Source organism: Sceloporus undulatus, chromosome 7 (assembly GCF_019175285.1).
Source record: "Sceloporus undulatus isolate JIND9_A2432 ecotype Alabama chromosome 7, SceUnd_v1.1, whole genome shotgun sequence".
NCBI classification, from domain to species: Eukaryota; Metazoa; Chordata; class Lepidosauria; order Squamata; family Phrynosomatidae; genus Sceloporus; species Sceloporus undulatus.
Window position 1 is genome coordinate 18,231,886 of NC_056528.1, and position 23,069 is coordinate 18,254,954.

General features: G+C 44.1%; 1 protein-coding gene across 1 annotated transcript; it reads right to left on the minus strand.

Annotated features, from left to right (window-relative positions):
* Positions 1-6: 6 nt before the first annotated feature.
* Positions 7-7,306, minus strand: CACFD1 (calcium channel flower domain containing 1). Its single transcript, XM_042477829.1, has 5 exons — positions 7,058-7,306; positions 4,214-4,286; positions 3,178-3,303; positions 2,218-2,325; positions 7-1,844 (listed from the first exon to the last, which is right to left on the minus strand). Exons 1-5 carry the CDS (start codon positions 7,182-7,184, stop codon positions 1,748-1,750), a joined length of 531 nt encoding a protein of 176 aa, XP_042333763.1. The 5' UTR covers positions 7,185-7,306; the 3' UTR covers positions 7-1,747.
* Positions 7,307-23,069: the final 15,763 nt, after the last annotated feature.

Sequence of the window (23,069 nt, forward strand, 5' to 3'; positions counted from 1 at the left end):
CTTAGAGGTAGGTCCTATGAGCTCAGTAGGACTTTGTCCTAGGAAAGCAGACATAGGATTGCTGCCTAATTATCATTTCCTTTCAGTTCCCAAACAAACACACATTTCTCTTCCTAAAGAGAAAGAATGACCTAATGCTTAAGAAAAACCAACACTTTCTGGGGGGAGGAAGGAGGATATTCCACATCCAAAGAGAAACGATCCCTACCAGAATGGTCTTAAATATAACATCAAAACAAATTACAGTTAAAGTATTCTGTTTTCCCAAGGCAACTTCGAGGATGAAGAAGCAATAATAAGTTAAACATATAAATAGAGAGAGGGGAGAAGAACTAGATAGGGAAGAGTGAGAAGGTAAGGACCTGGTGACAAGGAGCATCGCCCCCAGTTTTAAAAAGCTTTAAGGGATGTTGCATTAAGGCAGGGTTGAGTAGGCTTCAGGCTTGTGGGATCCACTTTCTTTTCTTTATGAAACCCCTGAGATCCACCCAACAGAGCCTGGTACCAAAGGCTGAACACATTCAATTGTATAACTGTGTTGTCAGGCATTTTCACCCATTAGTTACCAAAATGGGAATGACGCTCATCCCAAACACTCAATGCCCCCAGTATTTAGGGTGAGAAAGGAATCTGTTTTGTTCTTGCCATTATTAAACCACCAGTACTCAGAAATCCTTGGTGACCAGTTCCAAATGTTCAACCAGGAGATGGATATCTAGTTGTTGCCCCGTCCCCGCTCATGTTACTTCGGATTATCTTTGGTGCATTACAGTAGTGTCTGACTACTATAATGCACCCCAAAATGTGCCTTATTTGTGCCATATTATTATTGTATTGACAAAGTTTCCTGACATTCATTGTGGACCAGCAGCCTATGGCTTGTGAACTGGTACTGGTCTGGAGAGACCATTTTGAGGAGCACCGATCTACGCAATGCAAGAATGGCAGGCGGAGGGGACTTTTCTCCAACCGCTGAGACACACTTGACCTTGCTGGTATGAAATGGTATGAAAAGTTCTCCTCTTTTTCTGTTGAAAAGCAAATGCCAAGGGTTTTCAAGTTACTTCCTGTTGCAAAGCAAAACACATCTCACAAAATCAGCACACAGTTTTGTCAACATCTATAGTTCCTAAAGGACCACATCGGCGAAAAGAACTCAGACTTGTGCAGAAAGATAGACTTTCATCCTTTGGAGGCGATGGGATGTGGGGAAAAAGATATCAAAATAAACCCCTGAAGTTCACAGTACTAAGATATCATCCAGCAGAACAAATGCTCCATCAATGGTTCTGTGACTGAGAATTCTTCTTTGGTGCCGACTTTCCCCCCAAATGGTGTCCAAAACAACTTCTTCTTGACTCCCTGGACAAAAGTTAAGAGCTAGAGTACAGCACCTAGATGGTCTTGGACGCACAAGTATTAAGTTGCAAGAACTGTATTGGAGGCTTTTTACCAGGGAGTATATGTTATATATCACAGTGATGTGGTGGAGTATTGTGCCCTGTTTGGTTCTGATCCAACCTGAGAATGGAGCAGGACAGAGCTGCAGCATAGAAGATTCACAGTGTTGTATTAATCTTTTAAAAATGTTGTGAGGAGAGAGGAGCGGGAATGTCTTCCATTTGCACTCCTCTAGCTTGGAACTGGAGTCTGGAGAGTCTTATAGTCTCAAGGCTAGATCTACCATCCATTTACTTTCACAGTGTTGCAGTGAGGAGCGAAGGAGGGTTACGGTCCTCAAAAGGATTCACACAGCTTGGGGTTCGGCAGCTCCCATCACCCCATCTTCATTGGTTTGCTTTCGCTGCAGCTGTTGCATCCTGGCATAAGTGATGGCATCTCCCCTACGAAAGCAAATGACAGTTGAGTTTGGTGCACATGCCACACAACAAGGATGAGCGTCATGTGGCTCTCCAAATGTTGTTGGACTTACAAATCCCAGGAGAACCTAATAGCATATTCAGTGGTAAGGAATGCTGGGAGCTGCAGTCCATCAACATTTGGAGGGCCACATTTCTCCCATCTGTATATTAGAAGGTGATGAGCCAAACAAGGAAGAAGATGAGATATACATGAATCATAATAATCATAATATTCATAACAGAATGTGCAAAGTGCATTTTACACACCCAGTTCTCCTTGCATTCATGCATGTGAATGCATGCACACTCGCACAAATGTGGTTGGCACTTTATGGCGAAAAAGGTTCTCTCTTACTTTTTGCCCAGGGCTGAGAGTCCATAGAGCACTCCGGTTGCAAATGCAATGGCGTTGCCTATCAGCGTTGTGAGAGTTAGGCTTAGTATAACAGGGAAGATCGCCATCCTAGAAGGGAGAAAAAGAAGCTCATGTAATCACCATGTAAGCTAGAAAGGACCCAATAAAGCAGGTTCAGAATTTAGTCAATTCCTCTTTTCAAAAAGTAGGCCCCACTTGGGCTGAAATCAGGAGTGGGAAAAGTCTAGCCTGAGGTCCATATGTGGCCCCTGGGTTATAAAAAAATTCTGTGGGAATGTCCCCCAATACTGGCCAGAGGGCATCTGGGGGATTATGGGGCTGTACGCTGTCTATGTGATATGTATGTTGTGTGCCTTCAACTCATTTCCAACTTATGGCAACTCTAAGGCAACCTTAGGCAAGTCGCATTGTCTCAGCCTCAGAGGATGGCAATGGTAAAACCCCTCTGAAAAAAAACTGCCAAGGAAACACCATGATAGGTTCATTTTAGGATTGCCATAAGTCAGAAATGACTCGAAGAGACAGAACAACAACGAAAAGGTGACCCTATTGTGGGGTTGCATTATATACAGTAAGTACATGCACTGTACTTATAAGGTACGATATATGGTTAATGTTTTGTACTCTATGGGAACAATGTCATCCTTACTGTAGCACACCTTATAGCCAGTGAAGATGGAGTAGTGGGTTAAATCAAAGCATACGTAACAATCAGCATTATTTTTAAACAAGTGTTTATAAAAGGGGCACGTTTAAACAGTGGCAAAGCACCAATCTCTAACATGCTCCCAAAATAGATTGTGCTTGTGCAGTTCACAATTCGAGCCTCCAGCTACTATTTGCCCAAACCAAAGGGTGATCCATCAGGAGAGCCACCTTCAGATGACACCTTCTCCAGCCCTCAGTTTGCAGAAGCCTATCCTGAAGAGGTGTACTTACCCGCAATAGAAGGCTGCTTTTTGCCACGGTCGGAGCTTATCTGCCCTGGCTGACACAATATTTGCAAACTCGACAAACTGGCAGCAAAACGGAGCCTCGCACAGGATGAGGATGAAGGCGTTCAACCTTAGGGATGAGAAGCCTGACTCAAAAATCTGAGAGGACCCATTCCATCTGCCAAGGCAGACCCACGGGCAAGTAATTTTTCCTACAATCTCCTTGATAAACGACAGGACTTCTCACATTTCTCCACTTTGAGCAGAATCACATATACCCCCCTTTGTTCTGAATGCAATTCATAAGAGTACTAAGATGACTAGTAAACATATCCAGGGGTAGCCCCATTGGCAAAGTACAATAACAACCAAAGTCTACAAAACAGTGATACCTTTATTGGACCAACCAAAATGCACAAAACACACGATGCAAGCTTTAGAAGCTCTACTGGCTTTTTCATCAGACAAAGGTGTTAAAAATCATACAGGAGAAGGGTAGGGAAAAAAATGACAGTGTTGGAATCATAAGCCTACATTTTGTCAAGATGCTGTTATTGTTGCTCTCAGTTAAGATGGTATGGAGGGATATCCATGTAGGCAGAGGCCATTCCTCCTGTTTGGGTTTCTGTAACAGGACATAGGTGACACTCTGGATGCAGCCCTTTGTACTAGCTGAAATTTCTGAACACTTTTCAAAGGCAGTCTCATGGAAGCACATCACTGTAGTCCAAATGGGATGTAACTAGGGCATGTCCCAGTGCTACCAAGGACAGATCAGGTGTCTCAAGGTGCACTTGGCACAGAAGTTTTAAGTGTACAAAAGCACTCAGGGCCACAGCAAAAATCTGAGCGAAACTGAAAACGGAATTATTTGCAAACTGCGGACCTGAAAGCTGAATTATTTGCAAACGGTGAACCTGAAAATTGAATTCATTGTCATTTGTAAGGCATTTTGTTCTGTCAGCTACTAATGCCCAAGAAACTGGGAACCCAAACGTGGAAGCCAACAATATTAAAACAAAAGAGATGAATTTACTTACATCATCCAGACTCCGGCTGCTATGTTGAGCGGGTGGATGGTCACACACATCCAGACACCAGAAAAGGCACAGGCTGAAAGAAAGGAGAAAGAGAGGTGACCCAGAAGCAAAGCAGCCCCTGACTCTGGAGTCAGCCAAAGGATTCAGTCAGAATATTTGCTGTGCATTGTATTATTATTTTTTCCTACAAAGCAGCTAGTGTAATGTAGTTATAGACTGGATTGGGACACTGGAAATCCAGCTTGCAAATGACGCTCACACAGTGACCTTTGGGCCAGTCACTCTCTCTCAACCTGACCTACCTCACAGGATTGTTGTGAGGCTAAAAAGGAGGGAAGGCCCATGTTCAGGGAAGAGATGATGGGATAAAAAGCTTGGAAAACTTAATTTCGCACTATAGAAATGTTTGGTTTGAATACAGCACCCTCTTAAAAAACCTGTCCACATCACCACCAGAATGCTGGATCTGAGAGGCCTTTAGGCCAGTTCAGCTTTAAGGATCTTCTTACATGCTGACTTTCTGTCGCCTGAATCTTGAAGTGCAGAAAAACTTTGCCAGCTCGATTTCTCCCATCTTTGGCTGCTGTTAAAAGTCAGAGGAGCGGGACTGGTTTTAAAAAGCTGGCAACTCTCATTCAGCATGGTCCAAAATTAACCTGTAGAGCCCTTTGGGATTTGTAACAAGAGGCGAAGGTGTTCACCAGAGGCTCAGCCTGGGAGCTTTTTATCCAGAAACTCATTAAACTTGCAACAAGGTCTTTTCGATCAGATACACAGCATCCATTCTCTCTAGTGTTCGTCAGCGGGTAACCTAACCCCACATTACTAAGGTGGCTTTGGACTCTGTGCGCGGGACAGACTGACCCAGCTGCTGATTTGATAACAATGCCACAAAGAAAACACACACACACACACACATATATAAACACACATGCTCCCCAAGGGCCACAACAACATGATTTTGATTTGGACATGATCCAGTGTTCTTGGAAAGCAAAGCCAAGGTTTCAAATCTAGGAGATGGAGCACAACTTGATGCTCAGGGAGTTACGTGGCAAGTGCATAACGCTGCCTTGCTAGTGAATTGTGATGTTGAGAAACCAACTGCACAACCAATGTACACTGCCTATGTGCAGGCTGCAACTATGAACAATGTCACTAAGTGCAAAACCCCACTTTTGCAGCCTTGAACCGAATGGGCATGAGAGCATTTTCATGGAAGCAGAGCAATGCATGTGAGCATCCATATCCACAACTCCATTTCCACAACCTTGAATGGAATACGGCTGTTCTTCATTGGGGAAAAATACCCAACTGCTTCTGGTAGGGGACGTTTTGCGTGCATTAAACACCCATATGATCCTTAAAACATCCAGGGGCAGCAGTGCTGGTCATTTAGCAAATCCAATCGAACATTCACCAGTGATACCTTTATTGCCCAACCGCAATATACATGTTGCCAAGATGGCCAGAAGGAGGAGGGACCAGCCTGCAAATCTTGCCAAGAAAATCCCATGATGGGTTCACCTTAGGGTTGCCATAAATTGGAAATGACTTGAAGGCACACAGCAGCAACAGCAACAACAACAATCCTGTTTTTGGCCCAACAAACTTGCAAGGTCTGATCCAGGTCACTTTGCAGACGGAGACGGTGAGATATCAACGTGACAAAGACCTACCCAAAGAGTTTACACAAGAGGGAGGTTTTCAACATCCAGAACAAAGTCCAACATCATATCAGCTCTGCTATAAAATATGACCAAGAAACCACATTATGTCAGGGCATGATAAAATAAGCGGCGAGCAGCAAACCATTAGGACTGAATGTAGCAAAAGATAAGTTTGTTTGAGTTGTGATTGTTTCTAACCCCATCAGCTTTTGCAAGACACAAGTTTTAAAATAACATTAACAGCTATAGAAAAGGTTCATCAAAATGCAAACAAACTAACAAAGCAACAAATAAGCCACCCTGGTATTTACAGCTATAAGTGTTGCTGTGTGAAGGGCTTCTGTCCAAGGTCCCAGTTGCTTCATTCCTTTCCTGCTCCTGGCAGATCAATTCAGAGGCAGTTTGCCATTGCCTTCCCCTGAGGCTGAGAGAGTGTGACTTTCCCAGGGTCCCACAGTGAGTTTCCATGTTTGAGAGGTAGATTTGAACTTTGGCTTTCCAAAGTCGTAGTCCAAAACTCACACACTGGCTCTCACGGACACAACTTTTAAGATATCTGTTGTTGTGTGCTGTCAAGTCATTTCCAAGTTATGGTGACTATGAGCCGACGCTATCAACAGGTTTTTCTTGTTCAGAGGGGGCTTGTCTTTGCCTTCCTCTTGAGGCTGAGAGAGTATGACTGGCCCAAGGTCATATAGTAGCTGAGTTGGAAAACTCTGACATATAGTGCACAAAAGCATACATTTGCTCATGTAGCACCAGTGCCCCTAAACTGTGCCACTTTGGATCTGTTGTTTCCTTTTCTTGGGCACATGGATGTGCATAGCAGTGGGATCCAAAAGCAAACACACCACACATGTGTTTCTTTCTGCAAAGAACTATGGGGAGGTTGTGGACAGGGTGACCAGATGCCCTCCTTTTCCTGGACATGTCCTACTACATGTCAGTCTTCTGCCCAGGAGGAATTCCCAAACACCTTTCATTCTGCGCATGGCTAAGAAGCATGAGATTTACATGTCTACGAGTGTCTTAAGCTGTTGTTGGGAATGTCCTACCTTTTTCTGGAGTGTCCTACATTTTGCAGTGCCTTATGCTCCTTTGCAATTAGGACCTCTGGTCACCCTGGGTTGTAGACACACACACAGAGAGAGAGAGACACACACAAAATACTCACAAATGCCTCCAATGATGCCAGCCAGCCTGCACAACCACTTGTACCACCAGGTCATCCCATCCTCATCATCGGTGGCAGCTGGTGAAGCAGTTGCCTCTTCTTGCAGCTGTTCCTCCTGGAAACTCATCCTGGCCCTCTTTCCCCTTGCCTTCTGCAGCAACAGCACCCCCCTCCAGCCTTGCAAAGGATCCTAGTCCTCAATGCATCCTTGCGCACAAAGCTCCTGCATTGCAAAGCCTGTCTTGCTCCTTTCTGTGCAATTCAGGTTGACAATGGAAAGAGCACCGCCTCCTCCAGAGCTGGTCCCCCCCTCCACTCTCCTCCTTTTGCAATGCATTCTGGGTCCCCCTCCCTTGAGGGCATGGGCTTTGGCCTGAGTGCATCTACACTGTAGTTAATGCAGTTTGACACCACTTTGAGTGTTGTAGTTCTGTCCTATGGAATCTGGATTTGTATATCTTTGCAAGGTCTTCAGCCTTCTCTGTCAAAGTTGGTGCTTCGCCAAACTACAAATCTCAGGATTCTGGTCGAATCTAGATAAAAGCACATACAAAGACACGAGGAAAAAAATGTGCCTGAGAGAAATAAAAGAAGCTTAGACAATAATGTTTGGCAAATTAGAAGGCTATAGAAAAAGAGAAACTGATTCAAAGAAGCCACAGTCCTGAGTTTGCAAGACTTGATGCCATTCATAGGGTCACAATGGGTGCATCTACACTGTGCAAATAATGCGGTTTGGCACCACTTTTACGTGCTGTAGCTCCATCCTATAGAATCCTGGGATGTGTAGCTTTGCAAGGTCTCCAGCCTTCTCTGCCAAAGAGTGCCTCCCCAAACTACAAATCCCAGGATTTTGGAGGATGCAAGTGGTGTCTAACTACATGATTTCGATAGTTTAAATGCACTCTCGGTCCCCACTGATTCATCTATAAACTTCTGTTTTTAAGTGGTGGAGTCTTAGTTCTTGTGTGCCTTCAAGTCGTTTCCGACTTAGGTGACCCTAAAATATGACCCTGTCATATTTTGGCCACATCATGAGAAGGCAGGACCCACTAGGAAAGGCAATGATGCTAGGAAAGTAGAAAGAGAGGAAGACTGCATGCCAGATGAATAGACTCAATCATGGAAGCAAGGAGGACTGACCAGCAAGACCTGAGCAGAGCGGCTGAGGATGAGAGGTCTTGGAGGTGGTCTCATTCATGTTGTCTCCATGAGTCAAAGTCATCTTGAAGGCAACAAACAATGTACAAAGAGTCTGCTTTCTGTCATCCAGAGATGCTATGCCTTGCTTAATTTTGAAGCCATTTCCTCCTCTTTATCTACAAGACAATATTGAGTTGCCCCCAAAGAGGGGTCTCTAGGAATCCCCTTTTTGGTTTTACCCCTCTTGTAATGCCCTCTCCCTGTACTTGCCTTTTGAGAAAGGGGCAGAGAAAGAAATGACCAGTTTGGGAGCTGGAATAATACATGTACAGCCAGCCCTAAATATTCACAGCATCCATGATTTGAAAATATTTTTAAAATACATAAATTCCAAACCGAAAACCTTGATTTTGCCATTTTATACAAGGGAACCATTTTACTCTGACACTGTATTTAGCGGGACTTGAACATCCATGGATTTGGGTATCCATGGGGCGGAGGTCCTGGTACCAAACCCCAGTGGCTACCAAGGACCAGATTTTTATTTTTCATGTGCAGTTGGACACAAATTGTGCAATGGGTGGGAAAATGTGCAGTTTGAAAATGATAATGTGCAGACGGGAAAAAAGGAAGGCAAGTTGCACAAATGACATGTTTACCGAGCAATTAAATGACAGCATTGATCCGCATTTATGAGTTGTTGCATGCCTTCCTCTCTAGGACTTCGGTCCCTGGAATTCCTAACCATATTGGTTGGGATTTTGGGGAGTTAAATTCCAAAATATGTGGCCTGCCCTCTGAGTAATGGAGTCTGGAGTGGCGTTCTAGCAAGGCTTTGGAGGCTAACCCCTCTCTTCAAGCTTCATTTATATACCGCTTCATACCGCCTAAGCAGTGTCTAAGCGGTTTACAACTATAAGCTAATTTGCCCCCAACAGTCTGGGTACTCATTTTAGCGACCTCCTTGGAAGGATGCAAGCCTGAGTCGAGCTTGAGCCCTTTTGCTGGTCTTGAACTCGCAACCTTGTGGTTTTGCAGTACAGGCATTTAACCACTGCGCCACCAGGGCTCCTCTCTTTCAGTGGACCTTCTAGGATCCAGTCTCAGAGGGCCCACTTTGAGAGCAAGAGATTAGAGCCATTCTAGGAGGCAACTCAGACAGCTGGCCATCTGAGTTTTGATGGCTAGAGTGGCTTCTGAGTGTCCTCCTAAGGAATTACTGCACTCTGTGCTTGGAAGCCTAGAATGCAATGCACCGTCAAGGGAAGCAGTGCAGAAATAATAATAATAATAATAATAATAATAATAATAATAATAAATTTATATTCAGTTCTTTTCCCAGAACTGGGACTCTTAGCGGCATCATGACATTCAAAAACAGAACAATTTAAAACGTAGAAAAAAATACATTAAAAAGGAATTAAATTATGACAATATTAAAACAGATAGTTACTAAAAGAATTAAACATTTTAATATATGTATACACACACACACACACATATATATTAAACTGTATCAGATTTTTAAAACGGTACATAATGCAATTTGTCACTGCTTTCACTGTGCATTTATACAGTCAGCCCTCTCTGTACCCACGGATTCTTTATCCACACATTCAACTATCCATGGTTTGAAAATACTTCAAAATAATACAGATTCCAAAAGGAAACCTTGATTTGGCCATTTTATTTAAGGGACACCATTTCACTATGCCACTGTATTTAGTGGGACTTGAGCATCCATGCGTTTTGTTATCCATGGGGGATCCTGGAACCAAACCCCAGCGGATGCCAAGGGACCACTGCAGTTTTGTGAGCTATTTAGCCTTCTCGGGGATTATTCACACATTTTGTTTTGCGATGCAACTATGTGAATCATTTCACTCATGCATTCCCGATTTGTTGTTTGCACTATTTTTCTTTATCAGATCTTCATCGCTGCGAGTTCTGTAGCTCCTACGTGTCAGAACTGTGAAGAAAGAGGGAGTCAGTGATGCACATGTATCCGGAACAAAAATAACATCTACCATAGATGAATGAATCTTTGCTCAACTTCTACAGACCTTGGAAAGTTGCGGGGATGAATGATGAAGAGCTGGCCGGCCGGCCAGCAGCTGTGAGTGCAGGAGTGTTCAGGTAGAGGAATTTAATGTTCCATGAAAGCCATATAATGGGCTCATTTTGAGATTCTAATAACAGACTCATTTTGAGATTCCAGAAGTGGAAACCTGTGTAAGATTTATAGTAGCTTGAACAGGGAAGGAAAGCCTAAGCACCTCACCCTGTCTTGTTGAAAGAATTCATTGGCATTTGGTTATTAATTATTAAGATATTTATATCACATCTATATTTAAAATCTCAAGGACTACAATAAAACCAATTTCGACTTCTTTGTTACTGTTGTGCGCCTTCCATTCACAGCCTAAGGCCATCGTACCAAGTTTCTTCAGAGAGGGTTTGCTATTGCCATTGTCTAAGGCTTACCGAAGGTCACCCAATGGGTTTCCATGGCTGAATGGGGATTTGAACCCTGGTTGCGTAGTCCAAAGTTCAAATGACGATGCTATACTGGCTGTCAAATACCATGATGTATCTGAGGACAAAGCCTGAGAGCTCGGAAATAAAGGCAGAAATCATAGCTAAAGGGACTGTTCCCAGATCAAGGTGACATGAGGGGATTATACCTTCTCACCTACTTTGTGAGATGGGATAAAGAACATTTACTGTAGTCTACTTGGTTGTAGGTGTTGGATTCTAGTGGTTCCCAAACTTTGGCCGTCCAGTTGTTTTGGACTTCAGCTCTCAGAATTCCTGACTGTTGGCCAAGTTGGCTGGGGCTTCTGGGAGCTGCAGTCCAAAACACCTGGAGGACCAAAGTTTGGGATTCAGTGGGCTACACTTTCAGCCTCCAAGGAAAGCAAAGGTAAATCCCCCCTGAACAAATCTTCCCAAGAAAACTCCATGCTAGTTTCGCCTCATGGTCGCCATAGGTCAGAAACTACTTGAAGGCAACAACAACAGCACCAAAGTTGCTGCTAGCCATAAGTCAGATGCCAAAGAGATTAGAGGGTGAACCCAGACCCCGCAACAACTAGGAGCGACGGAGGAAGCAAATACATAGAAAACCCTCTCCGAGGTCTTTGCAATTTGTGGCAACAAATCCGTTAAACTGTGCAAACAGTAGCAAGTGGGTGCTCCCCAAACTGAGCTGAAGATTTCCTCTTGCCTGGAACAGATCACCCCTAAACTGGCAAATGTGGAACAACTTGAAGGCACACAACAACACTAACAAACTTCTCATTTGAGGTGGGAAAACACCCATGGATTTTCTACTAAAACAATTGCGTGTTCCAAGGACTGCATTGAATACTCTTCCCAAGTTTTTTTCCCTAATCTCAGTGATCCATTTTCCTCACCCTTTCCCCCAGGGATCTTGAAAACAGATCCCCAGGATCCACATGGAGCAGGTAGGAAAGCATATGTAGATTGGGGCAATGGAGAGACTGTCATCAATGCGGTTGCAGGCAGAGGTCGCTATAGCTGCAGAGAACAGAGTTGTCAGGAAAAGCAAATGCAGAAAATAGCCAAGACTTGGATCCGAAGAAAGTCAAGGAAGAAAGTGCAAAGGCAGGTTTACAGCTGAATACAAAGAAAGCAAAAATAACAACCAGAGACGATTTACATAACTTTAAAGCTGATGAAATACTTCATGATTTTCCACATCTTGGCTCAGTCATTCATCAGAATGGAGACCAAGAAACCAGAAAACTAGGACTTGGAAGGCCAGCTGTGAAGGAACTAGACAAGATCCTGAAGCATCAAGATATATGGCTGGATTCTAAGCTTAGGATGGTGCGTGCAATTGTATCTCCCATTTCTATTTATGGTTGCAAAAGCTGAACAGGGTAGAAAGCTGATAGGAAGAAAATCAACTCATTTGAGAAGAGTAGTGCTGGAGAAGAGTTGTACAGATAGCGTGGACTGCTAAAAAGACCAGTGAATGGGTCCTAGAGCAAACAGAGTCTGAACTCTCCTTAGATGACTAAACTGAGATTGTTCTATTTTGGATATTTCATGAGAAGACGTGGCAACAATGCTGCGTAAGATAGCAGGAAAAGAGGAAGACTGCATTTCGGATGAATAGATTCAACCAAAGAAACCAAGACCTTGGCAGGGTGACTGAGGATATAGTGACTTGGAGGTCTCTCATCCATGGGGCTGCCATAAATCGAAGTCAACTTGACACAGTTGACAACAACAATAATCCTGTTTGCTACTTCCCCTTGGCAGTTGCTCTTTCAGCCAGAATCATACTGGGGCTACTCTGTCTACAGACCTCTGAAGCCTGAAAAATAGCCACATGAAGCCTGAAAACAGTTGTGAGAGGCACTAGAAAGGTGTGGGAGAGAAGACCTCCCTGAACTATAGATCCCATAGGGTGCAACTACAGCAGATAAAGTGGCATCAAACTGCCATAAGTGTGTAGAGTGACAAAGGGTGAGGACTGATGGCATAAACCGGGCAAGGGACTGCAAAGGAGCCATTTTTTCTTTTGAACTGACAGGCCATGTTGGTGCTTTTTGGTGCACTGGAAGTGATGTCATGTTACTTCTGGCTGCCATTTTGTACAATTTTGGGGGCCTTTTTGGGGGAGGGGAGGCTTGTGGTGAGCTCTGTGGGGTTAGGGAAAACCGACACATTGGTGTGTGGTTAGTGGTGCTTTGGGGTAGTTTTGGGGTGAAAAATCAATCACCCAAAAATCAATGCAAAAATGTAATGGGAAGGTGCTTCTGGGGGCTTCAGGGTTCCCAAAGGCTGAATTCAGTTCCAAAAGACCAGGATTCAATTCTCCACTCAGCCATGGAAACCCATAGGTTGACCAAGCCATACACACTTTCATCCTAGGAGGAAGGCAAGGGCAAACTGTCTTTGAATAAACTCTGCCACGAAAACTCTGTGATAGGGTCAACATAAGTTGGCGTTCATTTGAAGGCACATGACACCACCGCCAACAAATTAGATACGATGGTCTCTCGGTTCTAGTTGGTTGGGAAAGAAACCAGTTACCTTGATGCATGTTTCACATTTGGAAGAAAACTAGCCTGGCTCACTGTTGTGAATGACTTTCCTGGAGATCAGATGGCAGGAGGGTAACCTTCTTAGTCCTGCAGTGACCTCTCCATGGCATTTGATACCATTGACCCCATTCTTCTTTTTTCTTTTGGTCTGCATTCCAGCAAGGTTGAGAAACACGGCAATTTCAGTGCAAAGGCATGAAGTCAACTTTCATACTGAGGCAAACGGAGCGCCACAATAAAATAAGGAATGTTCTTAAACACAAGCATAAAAAGCTGGCCAGTGTATGGTTCAAATGCCAAATGAGAAATCATGACCAGCATCAATCCAGATAAAAAAATCTCCTAGGGGAAAGAAGTCCTCAGAGTAATAAGAGAGAAGTAGAACTGCTTGTAGTAGCCCAAGCATGGAAATAGGGTTGCCATATATCTGTTTCTCCCTTGTCCACTTTCCCCCACTCTCCTCTGCTTGCTTCTTTTGCTGCAAACGTAATTCAAAATGCACAACATAGTTTGCATTTGGTTAATGTTATGGAGGGGGGGAAAGGAGAGAAGGGGACAATCTCGCCCTTCCCAGTAGGCTCAGGCAAAAGCAAGCTGCTCCGTCTCCTAGCTTGCCTGTTTTCCCGAGTTACTGACTTTTGCCATCTTGACTGGCTACATAAGTCCAGGTTTTCCTCTGCGAAGTGTTGGAGGGTATAATAAAATACAGAAATGCTACCTGGCCAGGGCACAGCGTTGGCCCGGGGAAACCCTTTGCCAATACATATCTAATGCCAGCATTTATTCTTGCCTATAAACCCCCATCTCTCCCACCTGGCCCTTAATCTTTTTATTTTCTTTTTCAGACTTGAGAAAGCTTTTGGGTTGGAACAAAAGAGTCCAGGTTGCATTGAACCCTGCAGAAGGGAAGGACCAAATTCCAGACCTTGGTGGGATGGTTGCATTGGTGGCAAAGTGTGAGTTGCTGCGCTGTTTCGTGGATTTTTGTTGGAGAGGTGCAATGGGGTGAATGGAAGCGTAAAAACAAAAGGGACGGACTACACAAGACCTCTTGCACTTCAGGCAGACGAAGTGGCAGGAGCAGGCCTTATGTTGGCCAAGTCTGGGAACGTGTCCAGAGCTTTTTCAGGCCATGGAGCTCAAGAGGCCATTTGTCTCTCTCTCGCTCTCTCACTCACTCTCTTTCCCTGTTGTTTATTGCAGGACAGGTTCCTAAAGTGTTCTGGCTGTTGGCAGAATCTCAGCTGAGGAATGTTAACGCTTTTTCGGGAGGTTTTTTTTCTTGCCCTGTGGCTGCGTCCTGAGAGCTTTTCAGCAGGTTATGGTTCCTCGCCCTCTCTCCCCCTCCATTCGCATAAGGGCCTGGTTTTGTTTTATGTTCCTTTTCATCAGCAACCGAACTGAAAGTTAAGATGTGTCAGGGCATAATCCCAAATAAAAATGCCAGTTCACTCCCTCTGTTCAACTTCTTAGGCAGCCTGCGATTGGTTATCGCTGCAAACTGGAGTCTTTTTAAGATACAGGAAAGGTCGACTGGTCTTCGGCTTGACCTTTTCGCATGCCTGAGGTTTCTTGAAGAGAGATTTGCTTTTCTTTTTCTTAAGCCCCCTCTCTGGCTTGGATTGCCTGTTTGCCATTTCCAGAAGATGGTCCTTTCCCTTGGGCCCATGTTCGGAACAGAAATGAGCAAGTGGGAAAGATGTAGTGACAAGTATGGTGCAACCAGGACCTCCCGTGGATACCAATATCTATGGATGCTCATGGCCCATTAAATATAATGGATAGTAAAATTGTGTCCCTTATTTTTTTTATTTAAATGTTTATTCAATTTTAAAATCAATGCACTTAATACTTAAAAATATAAACTCATACATACCTTAGGCATGCAACTTCTTTAATTATCTAACCAACATAGTTGTTCCTACATTTAGCAACAGCAACCACCTTTACGTAACCAGCCATCTTTGAATTCGACGACACTATTATTCATTCGGTCTTCTAGTTTCATGTCAAAATTGTGTCCCTTATATAAAATGGAAAATCAAAGTTTGCTATCTGAAATTTAGACTTTGAAAACAATATAAATTTTCAAGTCGTGGATGCTTGAATCTGTGGATAAAGTATCTGTGGATAAGGAAGGCTGACTTTTCTTGCAAGGGGATCAGAGCTGGTATATAGCTAACTCTCCTCTCCTCTCCTCTACTTTCGTTTCACAACAACTTTGTGAGGTCGGTTAGGCTGAGGAAGAGTAGCTGTCCCAGGTCAATCGATGTGTTTTATAGTATTTTGGGAACCTCACCTGTGGCCTCTTGGGACATGCATAGACCCTGGGCAAAGTACTTTTGCATTTTGAATGCAATTTGCAGCAACTGAAGCAAGCTGAGCACAAAGGAGGGAGATGGGAGAAGGGTCAAGAGAAGCTGGGACAATTTAAAATGCAGATGAAAAAGTGGGACAACAGAGGATTAATTGAGATTGACTCTGCCAAATTGGGCCATTTGGAGGATACGCCATGAATGCGTCACACGGCTAGCATAGGTTTGCACAGGCAAGCGGTCAAGTCCAGTGTTTTTCAGACCAGTTGTCTCCCAAGATTTATTTGCAAGGCCCACGCACAGCATATTGTCGAGCTGCCAAATCGCTTTGTACTTTAAAGACATTACCTGGTGTATGACTTGTTTCCCCGCTCCCTTTTCTTTCCTCCCAAGGATATGGCATTGTATTTTTTTCTTCTTTCTCCGATGGCTTGACATTTCCTTCCTGAATAAGGAACCCAAGCGATCAGCCATGCCAATTCTTCTCCCTCCATTGACACTCCCTCCTCCCCTGGTTCCTTTGCAAGAGGTGATAAAGCTCGGGCTTTTTCAGACATATCATAAATACAGACAACAAAAACCCATGTAATGGACCTGCAGGGGGAAGAGGGGACTTTGTTCCAGCTGAAATGTGAGAAATGGGCAGCAGTTTGTTTAACATTCCCCCTTGTTGTTCTTGGAACTAGCCGCTGGCCTTACGGATCAATGCCAGAAGCAATTATGAGGTTGACATCTCCCCCCACATCTCTCCTGATCGGCTTCTAATATATCAGAATACAGAAGGCAAGCCCACTGGTGTGTATTTCAGGGAGCAACCTGGGTCTACAAGGTTTGAGGCTGGGGGAGGCAGAGATCTGGGGCTACTCTCAGATAGGGAGGGAAAGAATATTTGAAAATGTGAAGTTGAAGGTTTTCATGGCCAGCATCCATAGATTTTTTTGTGGGTTTTTCAGGCTCTGTGGCCATGTTCTGGAAGAGTTTATTCCTGACGTTTCGCCAGCATCTGAAGATGCCAGCCACAGATGCTGGCGAAATGTCAGGAATAAACTTCTAGAACATGAACACATAGCCCCAAAACCCACATAATTGAAAATATTCACAAAACGTTTGCATAAGGTTCAAGTCATAGAATCATAGAGTTGGAAGAGACCCCCAGGGACCTCTATTTCCACCTCGGGAATCGCCATTTTCTGTGCAAAGCAACCCTGCACAAATTTCACGCAGAAGAATCCTGGGTTGCGAATAGGCATCTGTGTGGTTTTCAAAGGCTTTTTCTGGAAGGAAATGGTTAAAGCTACTCATGGAGAAGAAATTCAGTATGGTCATGGTGGCACGGTTACATCTCTGTTCCTTTCCTGACATTATGAAGGTTACACAATGGTGAAATTAAACTTCATACAATTATCAGTTGGTTTATAATTATACTGTATATATGAAGTTTTCTGTGCAAAAACAACCATGCACAAAATTTGCGCAGAATTAGCCAGCATTTCAAATAGGCATCAGTGTGGTTTTCAAAGGCTTTCTTGGGAGGAAAATGGTTAAAACCACTCCTTGGTGTCTTGGAGAAGAAACTCAGTAAGAAATGACATGCTTACTCTCAGAATTGAAGTTATAGATTATATTGTGGGTTTTGGCCTTTGTCTCACTTTTTTTTCTCCTGAAAGGAGAATTTGTTTCTCTTTTGACCCATTGCCAGAAGCATCAGTTGGTCCGCTGTGGAACAGTTGGATGGTTGAGCTGCAACTATTTGAAGGAGGGGTGAATATAAAACCAGTTTGGCTTTGGAGTCCTTGAGGAAGTGGCTGTAAACTGAGAGTCGCTGTGTACGTTGCGGTTATAGGAACATCCCGGCTGTGAGTTGGGATGTTTCGTGAATGGCCCTATCCATCCTGCATACTTACCGCAGTTTGGCACTACTTTAAGTGCTGTGGCTCCATCCTAGGGGATTCTGGGATTCATAGTTGGGTGTCGGAGTTTTCTATTCCACTCTCTGGACTATAGCACTGCGGATGTCTTGCAAAGAATTCTAAGGGTGCCCCGACACTGTTAAAATAATACAGTTTGACACCACTTTTAGTGCCATGGCTCCATCATACAGAATGCTGGGATTTGTTGTTTTGTGAGGCAACAGCACTCTTTGCCAGAGAAAGCTAAAAACCTTGTAAGGCTGCAAATTTCAGGATTCCATAGGATGCAGCTATGACACTTAAATTAGTGTCAAACGGCATTATTTTGACAGAGTAGATGTACCCAAGTATTCCCACCAAACTACCGATCTCAGCATTCTGTCGGATGGAGCCCTAACAGTTAAAGTGGAACGGACTGCAATATCCAACTCCTTTCTCCCTTTGTCCTCAGCTTACTTCAGTTGCTGCAAACAGAGTCCAAAGTGCAAAAGGAGTTTGTGCCTCCAAGTCATTCCCAGCTTATGGCAACCCAAAGGGGAGCCTATCATGGGGTTTTCTTAGCATGATTTGTTCAGGGAGGGTTTGCCATTGTCGTTCCCTGAGGCGGAGAGAGCGTGACTTGCCTAGGGTCAGCCAGTGGTTTCCACGATTCCCAACTGGGAATCGAACCCTGATCTCCAGAATCGTAGCGCAACACTCAAACCACTACACCACATTGGCTCTACTCTACATGAGTTTACACTCAATTAATTCAGCAGAAGAGAGAGAAGCAGATGGGGCTGAAGGAGGATCAGGCAAAAGTAAACCGCTGCAGTCTCTCTGAGCTTGTGTGTGTCCTTCCTCATTAATAACTTTTGCCCTCTTGACCACACTCTGATTTTTTTTTTTTTTTGCTTAGCTTCGCACATCTCACATTTCGTTTGTGAAATGTTGGAGGCAGAGGACTGGAATGATGATATCACCACCATCATCACAAGTGCGAGGGGTTGTGCACACTCCAAACATTCCTCTTAGCTTCCTCACTCCTTCTCCCTAGGAGACCATAAGTCATTGTTCTGGTTAATTTCTTCATTTTGGCCTGTCTTCTTCATTCAGCTGAACATTGCTGGCCAGACAACTGGTTTGGGTATACGGATTGCGTATTCATCTATATACAGGCACGCAGCCCTGCTGGGGGTTAAAAATGTATGGAAGTCTATCAAGGTTTTAAAAGTGGGTTTGGGGCAGAGAATGGCAGGATTCTGGGGTGCAGTTATAGGTGGGTACTGAGAGTTTGTTGCTGCTGTGTGCCCACAAGTCATTTCCAACTTATGGCAACCCTAAGGTGACCCTATCATGTTTCTTTAGAGGGGTTTTGCCATCGCCATCCTCTGAGGCTGAGAGAGTGTGACTTGCCCAAAATCACTCAGTGGGTTTACATGGCCTTGCCCCCTAAATAAGAATCCAGTCCTCACCCAAATGAAATAAATATTCCATCAGTCCCTAAATATCTAGCATTGCAGAAAGCAAGACACTGAAAACCGTTCAACCTTAGAGCTCTTTAGGGTTCCCACATCTCAGGGCTTGGCTTCTCAGTGTGAGAGCACAGGCTTGAAAAGTGTGTGTGAGCATATACCTACACACACACACACACACACACACACACACACACACACACACCCGTGCCTTCAAGCCATCTGTCGACTTATGGCAACCCCATAAGTTTCCTTGGGATTTCTTAAGCAAGGAATCCTCAGAGGTGGTTTTGCCAGGCCCTTCCTCTGCATTATAGCCTACAGCACCTTGTAATCTTTGGCGGCTTCCCATCCAAGTACTAAACAAGGCTGATCCTGCTGGCCTTCCAAGATCTTTGGAAAAGAAAGCTTTGCAATCCACTCTTTAAGTCCTCAGGACAATAGAAAGGTACACTAGACAGCTTTGGAAAAGAAAGCTTTGCAATCTACTCTTTGGGTTCTCGAGATACTTGAAAGGTACACTAGATAGCATTGGAAAAGAAAGCTTTGTAATCCACACTTTCGGTTCTCGGGATACTTGAAAGGTACGCTAGCTAGGTTTGGAAAAGAAAGCTTTCAGTCCAGTCTTTGGGATTTCAGAAAGGTATGCTAGATAGCTTTGGAAAAGAAAGCTTTGCAATCCACTCTTTGGGTTTTCAGTCCCTGGTGTTCTTATGCAATTTACAGGTTTGTGTCTTTTTAAAATGCAACCAAACTGCTGGGACACAGAACATGAACGTTTACGTTGGCTCACCCAGGCCACAGAATTGATCTTGGCTGCGGTGCACAGACAGACATTTCTTGCATTCTTCAGAGATTAAACTCCAAAATGTTGAGGGAGGCTCCAGCTGCTTCGACCCCCCTCCCCATTGCCACAGCCCCCATGTAGTCCCTGTCCTACTTCCAAACACATGGTGGACGTCTCAGGCAAGATGACTACATCAGGATTCTCTGTGCATAAAAGGGCACACACTTGCGTATTACAGGCGCACTCCCACCAGCTGCTTGAGAAAGAAAAAGAAAATCAGTTATGTATACACTCTGGCTGCATGGACTGGACAATTTTTCAGCTGCTTCCCCTCCTTCAAAATGGCTTCCATTTTGGTTCTGGGTTATTTCAAGAAGGTTGAGAAAGCCCTATTTTGAGGTCCCTTTTAATCTTGGGAGACTGTTTGTGGGTGCCCCTTGGGACCCTGGCATTTTGGATAACACAACATAGCAAATCCCTGCCATCCCTTGCCATTTATGGAGCAGCAGGGTTCGATTCCCACTCTGCAATGAAACCCACTTAGACAAGTCACACTCTCTCAGCCTCAAATGATGGCAATGGCAACCTCCCCTCTGAAGAAACTTGCCATGAAAACCTCAAGATAGGTGCACTTTTGGGTTGCCATGAATTGGAAATGACTTAAAGGCAAAACAACAAAGTCAACATATAGGTTGAATAGGTTTACTCCAATTTGGATTGCCATTCCCATGTTACTGGGCTGATATGTTACTGTTGTTCTTTTATAAAGGTAATGATGATGATGACGACGACGACGATAATAATAACAAAAATAATACCGAAATAACTTTGGGTGCATCCAGATGAATTGTGTTGCTTTTTAAGCACTTTGACCTCTCTTTGGTCTTTTTAAAAGAAACCTCTTTTGTTTTGTTTTATGCACTCTTCGTGTTTGAAGCAGCCATAAAAAGAGAAAGCGAGACCCTCTATGTTTTCACCTGGCTCCCGGAGAACATTATAGGGCTTTTGCAGACACCTTTTAACACACAAGCAGCTGTATCATTGCCATGTAATGTTGTGCCGGTTTCCTCTTTTTAAGAGGCTCCTGGTACCATTGATTCTGTTTTTGAAGATCTGACCATTGCACTAACCTTTAAAAAGCAAAATCCGAGTGTTTTGTCCCCCAAAATCTCAGAACTAGTCCTATGTACCTGTAGACGATCTGATTCTTACTGTCCTTGTCCTTTCCTTTCTTCCTCCTTATGCTTCTCTCTCTTTTTTTGTCCAGACATAATTAATATAAACCAAATGTTTCTGCAAGCTGTGGCTACCATCCTGAAAATCCTGTGTGTGTGGTCTTTTCCTCCAACCTCACCAGACGCAGAACAAACCCTCTCTGAGCATTATTCCAGGCCCTCGGCCGTCCGTCTGTTGCAAAACAAGCGCCTTGAGTCACGGAGGGGAGAATGATCTCAGCAGGTCAGAGGCTCAGAAAACTGGGTCAGACATGCCACTAGCCAGAAAAGCTGCTTTTTTTGCCCAATGGTATTTGTGTGACGACATTGCCAAGGACGTGTTTTGGCTTGGTGGTTTCTTTGGAAAGAAGGCCGGTGTGGCAGCGTGAAGTGGCAAAAAGAGAGGAAGGGTGAAGACAATTCAGGGCCTTGGCCTGAATTTGGAGGGATCATAGAGGTGGAAGGGATCCCCAAGGGTCATCCAGTCCAGCCCCCTGTCATTTAGGAATACACAACTGAAACACTTCTGAAAGATGCCCATCCAACCTGTGCTTAAAGATCTCCATGAAAGAAGGTCTTCCACCACCCTCCAATGATGTCCATTTCACTGTTGAAGAGCTCTTGCAGCAAAGACATTCTTCCTAATGTTTAGGTGGAACCGAAGGCTTGCATGGCCAGCATCCATAGTTTTTCTCTCTGGAGATGCTAGCCACAGATTCTGGCGTAACGTCAGGAATAAGCTATTCCAGAACATGGCCACATAGCCTGAAAACCCCCGCAAAATTTTTTAGGTGGAATCTCTTGCCATTTGTATCCATTGCTTCATGGTTTAGTCCCAGGAGCAGCAGAAGAGCAAGCTCCCTCCCTTTTCTTCTCCTCCATCCCTTCAGATATTTGAAGAGTTCGTTTGGATAAAAGCTCAGCTGGCAGAAAGAAATCTTGGTCATGACTTCTAAGCAGGCATTTCTCCAACAAAGGTGTTGGCGCGCCACGATCAGAGGAATGAATTCCTTTTGGCTCCCTGCGGATAAATATTACAAGGTGAGCTCCAGCCAGAAAATCCAAGTCTCCTTTCCATGTCACTGTCCTTCACTGTCCCCATGATAGACCTGATTTAGCATCTGCGAGGTATGTTTTTAGCAGCTCTGGAACTGGTAAGAGCCGCATGTTCCAATGTGGGGATAAGGAACATCAGAGTGCGGTCAGGATGGCAAAAGTGATTAACGGGGAAGAACGCACAAACTGGGAGAAGCTGCAGCAGTTTGCTTTTGCCGGAGCCTACTGGGAAGAGCAAGACTTCGCTTCAAACTCAATGTGCAGCAATCTAAGTAAGCTGAGGATCAAGGAGGAAAGTGGGAAGAGGAGAAGAGAAACTGGGACATTTTAAAAGAAGCTGAAAAAGTGGGATGAAGAGGATTAATCTGCCGAATCAGGACAGTTGGAGATTATGGCATAGGGCAGTTTCTTTTCTCGGGCTGATGTTAGAATTGCTGCAACCTTGGCTGGATCTCCTTATTTAAGTATTTTTGGTATATTAATAAGGGTCATATGGACAATGCAAACTTTTATTTTGCTTGATTCCTGTAAATTTTCAGCGTCAATAGCCTATTCCTGACATCCCTTTCTATTATCTGCTGGGATTAAAGTGCTAGCACCATTTGCCGAAAATCTGAAAGCAAAAACGTCTTGCATCTCCCCTCCTGGTTAATCTTTTTGAAGTCTGCAAAGTTTTCCTGCTTTCTTTTTTTCTTCCTTTCTCTCTACACGGCAGAAAGGCCAATGCTTTTTGCAGCCCTCCGCACAGATTTCCCTTAAGTAATATCACAGTTCAGGAGAATAAGGCAGTATATGAAGTAGACGGGGAACTATAAAGCCACTTTAAAAGGGGCAATAAAAGTTTTGGGTTTCATATCATCTTACCGAAGAGGAGAATAACAGAGAGGCAGGAAATTTCAGTAGCAGACCCGGGAAAGGTCGCTGGTCTCAGACAGCACCTTAGACAATAACATCTCCTCTTATGAAAACAGCCAAGGTTTCTGGCAAGAGACCAAAACCTTCTCGCAGGCCAAGCTCCCAGCAGTGCTGAAAAGTGAGAAGAGGCTGTTTTGTCT

Excerpts from the sequence above, each read along its gene's own strand:
- CACFD1 (XM_042477829.1), bottom strand. The coding sequence starts at position 7,184 with ATGAGTTTCCAGGAGGAACAGCTGCAAGAAGAGGCAACTGCTTCACCA. Across the intron at positions 3,304-4,213 it reads GCAGCCGGAGTCTGGATGAT|GTTGAACGCCTTCATCCTCA; the intron begins GTAAGTAAATTC and ends CTCATCCCTAAG. Across the intron at positions 1,845-2,217 it reads CTCTCAGCCCTGGGCAAAAA|GGGAGATGCCATCACTTATG; the intron begins GTAAGAGAGAAC and ends TTGCTTTCGTAG.